At 54.9% G+C, this 12934-nt stretch overlaps 1 protein-coding gene across 14 annotated transcripts in view; it reads right to left on the bottom strand.

Annotated features, from left to right (window-relative positions):
- Positions 1-12934, bottom strand: part of tacc2 (transforming, acidic coiled-coil containing protein 2) — a 54001-nt gene that overhangs the window by 6672 nt on the left and 34395 nt on the right. For 10 of the 14 annotated variants that reach the window (XM_060073303.1, XM_060073296.1, XM_060073297.1 and 7 more), the window contains 10 exons: positions 9878-9984; positions 7784-9287; positions 6822-6879; positions 6352-6547; positions 5262-5311; positions 5055-5164; positions 4293-4446; positions 3662-3799; positions 3213-3305; positions 49-192 (listed from right to left, as the gene is read on the bottom strand). In XM_060073303.1, the coding sequence (XP_059929286.1) occupies positions 49-192; positions 3213-3305; positions 3662-3799; positions 4293-4446; positions 5055-5164; positions 5262-5311; positions 6352-6547; positions 6822-6879; positions 7784-9287; positions 9878-9984 (2554 nt within the window). Of the gene's footprint in view, positions 1-48; positions 193-3212; positions 3306-3661; positions 3800-4292; positions 4447-5054; positions 5165-5261; positions 5312-6351; positions 6548-6821; positions 6880-7783; positions 9288-9877; positions 9985-10975; positions 11908-12934 lie in introns of those variants that run through there. The other 4 variants (XM_060073305.1, XM_060073298.1, XM_060073300.1 and 1 more) reach the window with 4 other exon arrangements.

The following is a 12934-nucleotide window of genomic DNA, read 5'->3' as shown; positions in this document are numbered from 1 at the left end:
GTGAGTCTGTCTGTGTCTGTGTGTCTGTGAGGTGGGACTCGGGGGCACCTCGTCTCTGGCTATGACCAGGGACTGGTCCAGGTCACGGGGCAGGTACGGGCTGGCCTCCTCACTGTAGCCCGTGGACGGGGTGCGGGTGTACAGGGAGCCCTTGGACACCACGCTCTCCATCGGCGACGTGACTTCCCTCTGCTGCTCCCGGGGGTCAGGGGGGAGGGGGGGGGAGGGGGGGGGGGGGGGGGGGGGGGGGGGGAGGAGAGGAGGAGGAGAGGGAGGAAAGGAAACATGTGGGGGTCAAGACGGCTGAGCTATGGGCAGCGGCCGGATGGGAGACCGGACCTTCCAGGGGCCCGTCCAAAGAACAGAGAACCACACCAACCGCGAGGAAGCATCAAACCACGTCAACTCCTCCTACTGCTACTACTGCTGCCACCACCAGGATACACCCCACACAGCAAACCACCGCGATGCAAATGGCACAGGCTCGTGATGCTCCTGAAGACTTGGCCTGCTGGGACATGATTGGATGAAGCAGTCTTCAAATACCACAGTAGCTGGTGCGCTAATTCTGTCGCACAGCAGAGTGCTGAGGAAGATAAACTGATGGTCTTAGCAGCTGGGATATGATTGGTGCGGATGATAAACTGCTTGTTTTAGCAGCTGAGATATGATTGGTGCTGGTGATTAACTGCTGGGATATGATTGGTGCTGATGATAAACCGCTGGTCTTAGTAGCTGGGATATGATTGGTGCGGATGATAAACTGTTCGTCTTAGCAGCTGGGATATGATTGGTGCTGATAACAAAACTGCTCGTTTCAGTGGCTTGAATGGGATTGGGTCCAGGCAAGGAAGAGGGAGGAGGAAGGCTTGGTAGAGTGCAAACAGCGTTATTTACAGTTTAAAGGGGATGACACAGCACTGGGCAGCACGGGAGACAGGTGCTAGGCTCCTGTTAAGCGGTACACATCACAACAGGAACTGTTTCCTTCTACTGGTTAAAGGTGTGGGGTTTGGGGTATAACGACGGCCTGGGGCTGGCGGTCGCCCGACGCGTTCATCGGATTTATCTCTGGAAGGACCCCCGTTTTGCGACGGGAACATTTTGATGGACGTCCCAATTGAAGCACACAGGACAGAACGCCCTTGGAAATGTATTCCCACTGAGGCTTTGCCTGGCGTGTCACGAGGAAAACATACAGCAGTCTCTGGTAGTCTTGTACTAACACACACTTTAACTCATGAAGGGCATTTCATCATCGATCCAAGAGGAGCAATAAAGATGGATTTAATAGAATGTGTGTATTTGTGTATGGGTGTGTGTCTATATTCACATGCTTCATGTTTGCTGAAAGGTGCAGATGGGAAAGAGAGGGTGCTCCTTTAAGACAATGAACAGAGTGAAACGAGGGTTGAGTGTTGGGTCTTGAGCATTAATGGCTGCTCTATACAGAGGATCTAAAGGAAGAGATGGAGGTTTAGGGCCATGGACACTCAACAGTTCCCTTTCTGGAACCAGAGAGACTTGAGGCACCCTTCATAAACCAAAGTGCCTCAAACAAAAAGATGAATGATTGGTAAAGCTCCTTTGTAGCACGGTTCCCAAGGTAGCATGTTGGGAGAGCCTCTTCACTAGCTGTTACACAAATAAACACAGACATCTGTGGGGTCGAGGTTGGCTATGGACAGTGGATAGTTAAGAAGGACTTGGGCGAGAAATAGTGGAATACTGTGGCATAAGAACATGCGCATTGAGATAAACAAGAAGACCAGCAGGTTGATCCAGGAAGACGTAAAGCAACGGAACAAACTTGGGGACGCTAGATGAAGTGAATCCATGACCAACGACTTTCAGAGGAAGGGAGACGATGGTGATAGGTGATAGACGTGCAGGTGATAGACTATGGAGGGCAAACATCCTAGAGGTTTGAAGAAGAACCCGGATCTTAGGTCTTACATCTACATTTTAGGATTATTAAGTAGTTCAAGGGGGGTCTACCACAAGTTAAATGACTGCATAGAGGACCTCCCTACCGGGGCTACGACACTACTCTCGTCTTACTTTCAGCAGGGGGGCACCGTTGATGTTCCACCTCCGTGTGCTGGGCTTCTTGAGGCGCGACTGTGAGGGTCGGAAGAATAGCGTGAGACAAGGGACAGCCAAGGGACAACTAGGGGGGGAACCAAGGGACGACCACGGGACAACCAAGGGACGACCACGGGACAACCAAGGGACGACCATGGGACAACCATGGGACGATCATGGGACAACCATGGGACGACCAGAGGACAACCAAGGGACGATCATGGGACGACCCTAGAACAACCAATGGAAGGCTAGGGGGCAAACCAAGGGGGAGACTATAGGACGACCACTGGCGGACCATGGGACAACCAAGAGGGGACCAAGGGAGGGCCTTGCTCCGAGATCGGGTTTGATCAGTGGAAGGGTTTGATTGTCCTCGCTGTGTTCCGAGTTCAAGCACCTGACGCCTACAAACTCGCACGTGTTGAATCCTGAACTCTGTGTGTGAGTGTCTATTAGTGCGGTTAGGTCAGGAGGCTGCATCTGCCGAGTCCACCGCGAGAGCGACGCGTCCGACGGAGCGATGGCGACTGCTTGTCCGAAGTGGCCGGGTCACATTGGTGCCCATCTCGCTACGAGCCGACGTGCATAGTGGCCCGGAGGCCGGGCTCTGGGGTATCTGGAGCGGGGTCGATCCAGGAGGGCTCTCGGCTAGGGGTAGGGAGGGGTAGGGTGGGGGTAAAGCCATGTTAGAGATGCTGTTATGTGGGGGGGCTGAGGAAGGGGGAGGGGGAGGGGGAGGGGGAGGGGAGGGTCGATGTAGTGGTACAGCCACCGTGTGGTTGATAAGGGCCACGGGATCCCAGCCACACTCAAAAGGTTTTGGAGTGTTTAGGATCAGGGGTGGGGGGGTGGGGGAGGCAGGCCGGAACACACACACACACACACACACACACTCATGCTGCCACGCTGCAGCTCATGCACACACGCTGGTGCCCACACGCACGTGCGCACACAAGCACACACACTTCCTTAAATCACAGTTCAGGTGACATCGCCTCGGATGTCACGGATACGTGCAACCGTTGTGCACGCGGGCGCGCACACACAGGCAAAAAGGCAAACGCACACACACGCACACGCACGCACGCACACGCACGCAGGTGCAGGCTGACTCAGCGCAGTACCTGGGGGGTTACAGTGGAGAGGGAGGGGCACTGGGAGATGTGCGTGGCTACCTGCAGAGCTTCTATCCGCAGGGCTGCCAGCACCAGTTCCTCCTGGGCCGTCCACACAGTGGGGGGGGGGGGGGGGGAAGGGGGAGGAGTGACGGCCCAAGGATGTGAGAGCAGGGAAGGAGACACACACACACACACACACACACACACACACAGACCAAAGTTGAGGCTGCGCGTCGACTCTCGTTCCGCTGAGGTGAACACTAACGCAAAAACCTGCTCCTGAAATCAAAGTCTACAAAATAGGACACACGTCGACAGCCAATTGAATAGTTCAAAAACCAAGGAAGTTTGAGGTAAAAGAGGGGGGGGGGGGGGGGGGGGGGGGTGGAAGAAGACACACCAGAGCTAGGAGGTGGAGGAGGAGGTGGAGCTCCCCGTGAGGCCCGTGAACACACCTGTAATTTGAGGGCGAAGGCGTTGGGGTTGGTCTCGGCCAGGTCGGGCTCCAGGTAGCGTAGGGGGTCGTCGCACTGCGGCAGCCTGTCTAACAGGGCCGGGGCGGGGGGCGCCTCTGCAGGGCCCTGGCTAGGGGACTGCAGGGGCGCCGCCGGGGAGGGGAGGGGGGGGGGGGGCAGAAGGCATGGAGAGGAGAGGGGGGGGGAGGAGGGGGGAGGGTCAATATGGAAAAGCAAAGCGCTCTGGCCGTGTCGAATGGGGGCCCGGTGTTTTTTTGCCGGCGGGCTGGCCGCGATCAGGGGTGAGCGGTTAATGATGTCGTGTCGCCGGTGGCTGACTGAGTGAGTACACGTGGGGTCCGTTTTGTGATTCTCATTTGCCTCACGGTACAACACGTGTATTCTGTCTCCCCCTAGTGGTTAACAACGGTATGGCGCGACAGCTGAAATCAAACACAGGATGATGACGGAAGAGACAGACGCAATGATAATACCGACCCACATAGTACACATGTATAGATATACATTTAACAATATACACCAACGGCGGCTAAACGGATCATCGTTTTGTCCACTGAGGTAGAAAACCGCGCCGTGCACCCCCCCCTGATGGACCGTGTTGGGGGGTCACCTGTTCGTCTCGGTCGGCGCTCTGCGTGCGACCGAGCGCCTCGCTCTCCCTCTTGCGGCCCTTGTCCCCCGCGGAGCCCTCGGGGCCCGGCCGGTGGCTGAGCCCCGGCGTCTTCATGTCCGCCGAGATCTGAGCCTCCATCTCCTCGAAGCTCCTTCGGAGAGACAGGGTCGAGGGAAGAGTAGAGTCAGTGACCGTGGGGGTGAGGAAGAGAGAGAGGAAAGCGGCAGGCGATACGTGGGAGGAACATTCATACAGCGCATGAAACATTTATGAAACTTTGAAACTGTTGACGTCTATAACGGTTGACCTGCATACTTCAAATTATTCTCGACAAGGGAGGGAACATTTATGTGAATTAAGCTCAGTGTGGACATTTTAATTCCTTAAAGGGGACATATCATACCACCAGGTGCGGGTGCAATTCGCCCTCTAGCCAATCTGCGTCCTCTGACATCACCAGTGGGCGTGTCCACCTAGATGTGTGCTGAATGGATGAGCACCGTTGGCTTCAGTCCACCGGGTAGGCTGGTAGGCTGATCTATCCAGCACACATCCAGGTGGACACGCCCACTAGTGATGTCAGAAGACAAGATATTTTCAAAACTGCTTGTAACGGCTAATCACACTCACACCTGGTGGTATAATATGTCCCCTTTAAGTACCACTCTAGTTGCTAGCATAAAAAGTGGACATCGACAAATGAACTGCCTGGCAGTAAGTATGTGGTTCCTAGGTGTACGGAGGGGCTGAAGGACATACCCTGTGCAGGGAGAGTTGGGCTCTGACCCCATGGTACACGTGTTGTTGGTCAGACTGTCGGACACAGAGTCCAGCTTCAGATAAAGGGAGGGCTTCTTCACAGAGAGGGGCTGCAAGGAACGACGCAAAACACCAGCTTCAGAAACACATGAACATCCCGGGTACGAGCTGAAAATGACGGCATTAAAAAAAAATGATATACTCTACCGGCGAAGCTGAGCCGATCTTCTCCATGTACTCGATCTCATAGTCTGGCACTGAGGGGAGGGACGGAGAGGTGGAGGGAGGCAGGGAGAGAGAGACAAAAAGAGAAACACATTTATTATAACTGCCCAATGAGTTGGAGAGGTTGCAGGAGGGGGTTCTGGGACTCTCTCTGTGTGTGTGTGTGTGTGTGTGTGTGTGTGTGTGTGTGTGTGTGTGTGTGTGTGTGTGTGTGTGTGTGTGTGTGTGTGTGTGTGTGTGTGTGTGTGTGTGTGTGTGTGTGTGTGTGTGTGTGTCTCTCTACAACAGCGACGATCTGTCAGTGATTGACGGTTATTTTCCACGGCTGACCCAGATGGGTCGGTGCTCTGCCTCTGGGCAGCACCGATGCGAGTGACCGCGGATTATTGGTGTACAACAAAATGCAATGTACAGATTGACTCGCTTTCACTGCCACGGAGAACCAAGCGCCCGACGTGCTCAGACTCTGCGCTTTTACGTGGGTTGCGGACGGACAGACAGACGGACAGACGGACAGACAGACAGACAGACAGACGGAAAGAGAGACAGACGGAAAGAGAGACAGACGGACGGAAAGACAGATGGAAAGAGAGACAGACAGACAGACAGACGGAAAGAGAGACAGACAGACAGACAGACGGAAAGACAGATGGAAAGAGAGACAGACAGACGGAAAGACAGAGAGACAGATGGAAAGAGAGACAGACAGACGGAAAGACAGAGAGACAGATGGAAAGAGAGACAGACAGACAGACGGAAAGACAGACAGACGGAAAGACAGACAGACAGATGGAAAGACAGACAGACAGACGGAAAGACAGACAGACAGACGGAAAGAGAGACGGACAGACGGAAAGAGAGACGGACAGACGGAAAGAGAGACGGAAAGACAGACAGACAGAGAGACGGAAAGACAGACGGAAAGACAGCCAGACAGCCAGACAGAAAGACAGACGGAAAGACAGACGGAAAGACAGACAGACAGACAGACACACACACACACAGACAGACACACACACACACAGACACACACACACACAGAGAGAGAGAGTCTTCCACGCTGCGGGCTCACCGTCGTCCTGGTGGGGGAGTCCGACCTCGCTGACGAAGGAGGACAGGTCGCTGGGCAGGGGGAAGTCCTGGCCGTCCGAGGTCAGGTCTCCGTCCTGCAGGGCGCTCCACTTGTGGCCGGTGGAGGAGGCCAGCTTCTCCTCGTCCGTGGCGTGCTCGTCCTGCGAGTGGAGGCCGTCGTCCCCGTCCGTGGACTCCTGCGCCGGGGAGGAGAGGAGACGGTTGAGCGCGGGGGCGCGGGGAACACCGCCGCCAGGGGTTGGCGGTTCGATCCCCGCTCGGACCGACGACGCTGAAGACGTTTATTGACCCAAACTTTGGGGAAAGGCTTGCATTTTCTGATTATTTATTTTTATTTATTATTGTTATTAGAATAATAATCTTTATTACTGTTATTAGGTAAGTACACACAGGTTAGTACACAGGTCCGGTAGACACAGCAGACACGGGAGAGTATTAAAATAAGGTCACCTGCGACGGTTCACTGGTGGGGGATTTCTTCGGGGATCTCTTCACTCTGAACGTGTTACTGAAAGGAAAGTCGAAATACATCAGCACACAACCAATACAACTTCATTATGATATCGGTACTTATTCTAAGATCCAACTGCTACAGCTCTAGCTTTGGACTTAAACTAAGACTTTCCAAAGCTGATTTGGAGCATTTTAGATTTATATATTTACAAATGAAATCACACACTGAAAGACAGTCAGACAGTTTAGGGCTTTAGTTAGGAATGAGTGTCATTTCTGAGCCAATGATATATTTAAAGAATAAAAATGTAGAATACAAATGTGTTATTTTATCAATGCAGTTAGTGGAAGGAAGGAAGGAAGGAAGGAAGGAAGGAAGGAAGACTACTGATGGGGCACATAATATACTACTTTAATATTCCAGTGTAATTATCTTCTATATTGAATTAATCTATTTCCCTATCACCACCACTAAGTGCCACATTTCCAGAGGGCGAATTTGATCAAAAATAAAAAGTAAAAAGTAATCAAAATATGTAAAAGCAAAATAAGGAATACTTTGCTATTCTCTTAACCTTAATCATATGGAAACTCCCAGAGGAAGTGGTGGAAATGAGTCACATGACGGGGTAGCCATGACTGAAGGGCATGCTGGTATTACAGGGAGTCTAAATTAGGGGTCAACTGATGGATGCTTGTAAGTCTCCCCTGTACTTACAACAGACAACAAAGGGAGGATACACCCTTGGACTTCCTGCGACACACAGCAAATACACACACAGAGAGACAGAGAGACAGACAAGAGGACGCTGGCACGATAGACGGACAAAAGTGTATGTAGTACAAACACAAAAACCTCTACACTCGCAATCGGTTAATCGACGCACAAAAGAAGTGACAGACAAGCCACGAGCCGCCCGTGCGTGCAGTCCAGCGACAATCATTCCGACGGCACTTACCTTTTTATCGGAGTTCTCTTCTTCTTGGCGGGCTTGTTCTGATTGTGATCCTCCAGCTCGCCGACGTTGTCGTTGTCCACGTCGTTGTCCACGACGTTGTCCACGACCGGCGCGCCGAAGGAGGACGAGCCCTTGGGAGGCGAGGCGGCCATCTTGACGGAGGACTGGAACGGGTCCACGGAGTCGTCGAAGCTGCCGGCGTCAAAGTTCCCCGAGGGGCGGGAGAGCTCGGGGGAGTTGGGGATGGCCTTCTTGGTGTTGAAGGGGTCAAAGTTCGGGTCCTCCCACTTCTCGGGGTCAAACTTGTAGGACGCTTTGGGCACGGGGATGTCGTCCGCGGGGTCGTTGGGGCCCGCCGAGACCTCGTTGTCCAGCGGCTCCGTCTGGGCGGGCGGGGCCTTCCTCAGCCCCAGCTTGGGTCTCCTCAGGGGCATCTTGGCCCCCGGCTTCTTGCCCAGCTTCTTGGGGGGGGGGGACGCCCGCTTCGACGCCTCGCCGTTCTCCTCGGAGTAGTCGAACTCCAGCCTCACCGCCGGAGGCTTCTGCTGCTGCTGCTGCTGCTGCTGCTGCTGCGGCCCCTCGGGGCGACCGACCGGCTCTTCTCGGGGGCCCGGGGCCTCCTCTCCGTGGGAGGGCTGCCGGGCGGGGAGGGGGGGGCTCCGCGGAGGCGGGGCGGCGGCGGCCGACAGCGGTCCTTTCCGGGCCAACTCGGGGGAGTTGGCGATCTTGCTCCCTCCGGAGTTGAAGGGGTCGATGTCGTCAAAGTTATCGGGGTCCCATTTGTAGGCGCCTCGGGGCAGGATGGGGGCGTCCTCGCCGGTGGGCGGGGTCCGGGGCGCGGGGAGGGGCGACGACTCCTCCCGGGTCACGGCCGGGGCCACGGGGGCGGTCTCCTCCGGGCCGACGGGGGTGGTCTCCTCGGGCAAGGGGGGCGGGGTGTCCACGCGGGCCTTGCGGGTCCGTCGGAGCGTCCCTCCCGGGCTGGGGGTGGCGGGGGACCCCTCGGGGTCGTCCTGGGCCTGGAGGAGGGGACTGCCGGTGCGCGCGTGGGGCTTCCTCTTGGTCTCCGGGGTGGTGCTGCCGGAGGAGGAGGGGTGGGCCCGCGGGGCCTCGGGGTCCGAGTTCTGCCTGTCCAGGGGCTTCTTCTTCAGGGAGCCCGGGCGGCCCTTCTTGGGCCTGCGGAGGGTGCCGGGGGCGCTGCCTGTGCCCACGCTGAACGACTCGGCGCGCGCGTGGAAGCCCGCCGCGGCGTCACCGCCGCCGCCGTCTAGCGGGTCGGCGCCGTCGAGGGGATCGGCGCCTTCTAGCTCGCCCCCCTGCAGGCTGAGCGAGCGGGTCAGGGCGGAGCCGGCCGGCCCGTGCTCGATGTTGTACTGGCCGCTGGCGGCGATGGGCTTGTCCTCGTCGAAGACGATGGAGAGCGAGCGGGTGGGCGGCTGGAAGGAGGGGCTGTCAGAGTCGGGGACCACGAGGGTGAGGTCGGACACCGAGCCAGTACCACAGTCTGGGGGGTGGGGTGGGGGGGGGGGGGGGGGGGGAGGAGCAGGGGGGAGAAGGTTGAATGAGAAATGTAATTAAAAGTATCTATTGGTTGGAGAGGTTGCTTCTGTTTCTGACAGCAGCGATTAGGATGACGGATGTGTTGGGAAACGCTCATCAGTGAGTCGTCTATTCTATTCGATTAAAGAGGCTGGTGGTAAATGACCACGCAAGAGACAAAGGAACTTGGTATATCGACAAAAAAATATAACAAATATATACTAAATATGACAAATGTACAAATCAAGCTTTCGATAAAAGCGTCTGCTTATGCCCTAAATGTAAATATATACCATTTATTTTCATGAATGATCATTATTGGCATCTATCGTAAGAAATTACATCAGACAATAGAGGTGCTCTCCTCCGCAAACAAAGGGGGCCGTATGATTTGATCAGAGCAGGTTCACCGTGTTTACACTTGGGGGTGCTAAAAGACCAGCATCCCATTTTCTTCTCTATCCACCCCGGCAACTGTGCCTTAGCTAAATCTGAGCACAAGAGCACATGTTCAAAGAGACATGAAAAGACACTGAAGACACGTTCTGACTGTACCTTGGTCGTCCGAGGTGGGGATCAAGTCTTGAGGTCCAGTTGGGGTAGGGGACTTGACTGGGGTGGTGGATTCGGGGGTCTCGAAGGCTCCGTCCGAGTCCGAGCTCCTATTGGACGAGACCAGACCAGACTTGAGTCAGAGGTTCTGCGATGACAACCCTGATTTATAAATCGTCAGTGTAGTGCTTCCACCAGAGGCAGCTCGGTTCCACTCGACAGCCAACACTAGCGCACGCTCGGCAGAAAGATCTGGCCGATAATCTCCAGCGCTTAAGGCAGGGAACGAACCCTTCAAATTGACAAAGGCTGACCATTAAACCCCTTATTTCTCAGGAGAGGACAATGGGATTGAGATTCCCTTGGGAGCAGTATCTAACTGGATTTACGATTGATAAACCCTTTTTTAATCACGGCATCTTTGCGAGTCCTGTGGTTGGCGACATTGGGAAAGCCAACGGCCCGCGACGGTACAGGCGATGGCCGCCGTCCCCGGTGGAATGAAACAATCCATAAATTAAAGTGCTGCAACTGCAGAGGAGAGCCAGATAAGCCGTCGCAGTGACGTATGACTGCTCATGAGTCCTCTGTTTACACCCAAATCAAAACGCCCAATCGGAGACACAAAGGCACGATGCGCTGAACATGAGGAGTCGGCCGTGAAAGTAATGATATGAAGTAAACCTTGAAAGTAATGATATGCATTGATTATGCATTCTTGCAAGAGGCCGACAAATATTGCCATGGTAGCACGCACACACATGCACGCACGAATGCAAATGCACGGATGCAAACGGGCGTGCATGGCTGCACGCAACCACACACGCTCACACACACACACACACGCGCACGTGCGCACGGCCAGTCGGCCACACACACGGATATGAATGCATGACCACACATCGATGCACGTGCATGGTGTCTCTCTCACACACACACACACACACACACACACACACACACACACACACACACACACACACACACACACACACACACACACACACACACACACACACACACACACACAGTCGCTGACCAACAGAACCACAGACTACAACATCCCCCCCCCCCCCCACCAACACCCCCATACCGCCTCACCTCTGCCTGACCATGTTGTCATGCCGTGCCCCCCAGGACAGCTTCCTAAGAAGCCCCATCGTGGGGTCCGATCCGGGGCTGCCCCCGTCCGGAGACCCCCCCAGCAGAGAGTCCCAGCCCCAGCGTGCCCACGTCAGCGGCGAGAGAGCCTGCCACGCGGTCAGAACCATGGTGGACCGGGGTGACGACCACAACCACAGAGGCACCGGGCTCTCCCTGGACCACGCCGGCGACCGTCTGGGTCTAGACTGGCTGCTCCTCTCGCTCTTCCTCTCGTGGCTTCTAGTCGCAGCGACGCCACACCTCAGCCTCCAGGTCTTTCGTCTGCCTCCCCCCTCCGAGCCGAGCGAACGATCAGCTGCCAATTTCGTCCGGCTCCCTTCGCTGCGGTCCAGCGCTTATCTCTCGTACGTCGTCAATAAGTCCTCACGGGCTCTACTTCGGTACAGAGGCGATAAGCACCGATGCGTGCGGGAGAGAGACTGGCTACGGAGGTCCGGCACCTGCACTGACTCAGGCTTCCTCTGCTCTCTCCTCTTCTCTCTAACACTCTCTCTCGCTCGCTCACTTGCTTATATCCCCTCGCTCGCTCCGCCCCTCGCTATCTCTTGTCTCCCACTATCTCTCCCCTAGAGAGCGAGGGCCGATGGTTAGCTGGTCGTGGTACCGTGTCGGCTGCGTACCGTCTGCTTTATTCCCCAGATGATATTTACACCCCAAAAAGGCAAATCCGCTGCCCACTTAGCCTTATAGGCTGATTGTAATAGAGCTCGCTCAGTCCCTGTCGCCAAGTCAACCTTCCTCACACGGTGTCTGACGTTAAGCTGCTTCGTATTGGCTTTCGATGCGCTGACTTAGAACAGCAAAAACGGGGAAAAGGGACGGATCAATCGCACACCTTCCAAATGAAGCGAGGGATATGTTTTGCCTGGTCAGGTTTAGATGCTCATGGAAGGGAGGGAGGGAGTAGGTCTGTAATAAGACCCTCTGACCACAATGGCCCCCTGGGGTGCCGCTCATTGCAGGGGCATTAAGGCGGTTTCTCTATTTGTACTCCACTGTTTCACACTGCAGTCAGTCGGTCTACGATGCTGCGGCAGAGCTGTCTGCTCACTGAGGAGCTGCTCTGCGTCTGAAGAACGGCCGGGGTCGGTGAGGTGGAACCAGCAGGACCATTGGGGGGGCTGAGAGACAGAAGGACACTGGGCCAGTGTTAATCCCTTTCTGGTTCCCACTGTGTGTCGATTGGATCTGGGCAGGCCCACCTGCAGATCCATCTGCCCCAGTCGGCAGCACTGGGGATCAGGGCATCGACGGGTGGGCCAGTAACAGGCAGAGCTGCGAGGGTAGGAGTGGATAAGACCTACATGTAGTAATGTACAGAATATACTGCATATTAACTGCATGAGGTGTAGCCTGTGTGTACTCAATTTTTCAATTGAGGGTATTCTACCAGAGAATATTTATACTATATATATATATTTTATAAATATATAATGCCGCAATACCAGCCGATATTTTAACATCATATCAAATAACATGGCATATTCTTCTAACGCGGATGCAAAATCATTGGCTGTTGTTGCTATGGTAACGGGAGGCTGCCGTCGCCATATGTTCCACGTTGGCAGGAGAGGCAGTATGGCGGGAGAAGCACAGCAACACGGAAGCTGTGAGGCGCGCGCAGGCACCCAGCGACCAATAGCAGAGCACCGTCTGCCCCTGCATCACACTGACACGCTGCTCCCTCCAAAATAAAAGCGGGATGGCATTTTCATTGTCTTTTCTTTTTGGGGACACACACAAAATATATTTTCCCCCTGCTCTTTCTCACCGTAATCGTCTGTAGTCAAGAGGGCATCTGGATATGCAAAAGGGTTTTGTGCTCAAATTGTATCAGACAGAATTCTCCAATTGCAATTGCAAGACAAAAGAGACATTATGCGAGTGAGCCTTATC

This window comes from Gadus macrocephalus, chromosome 15 (genome assembly GCF_031168955.1).
Source record: "Gadus macrocephalus chromosome 15, ASM3116895v1".
Taxonomy (NCBI): Eukaryota; Metazoa; Chordata; class Actinopteri; order Gadiformes; family Gadidae; genus Gadus; species Gadus macrocephalus.
The sequence above is the reverse complement of the archived record's forward strand: the minus strand, read 5'-3'. Positions and strand labels throughout refer to the sequence as shown.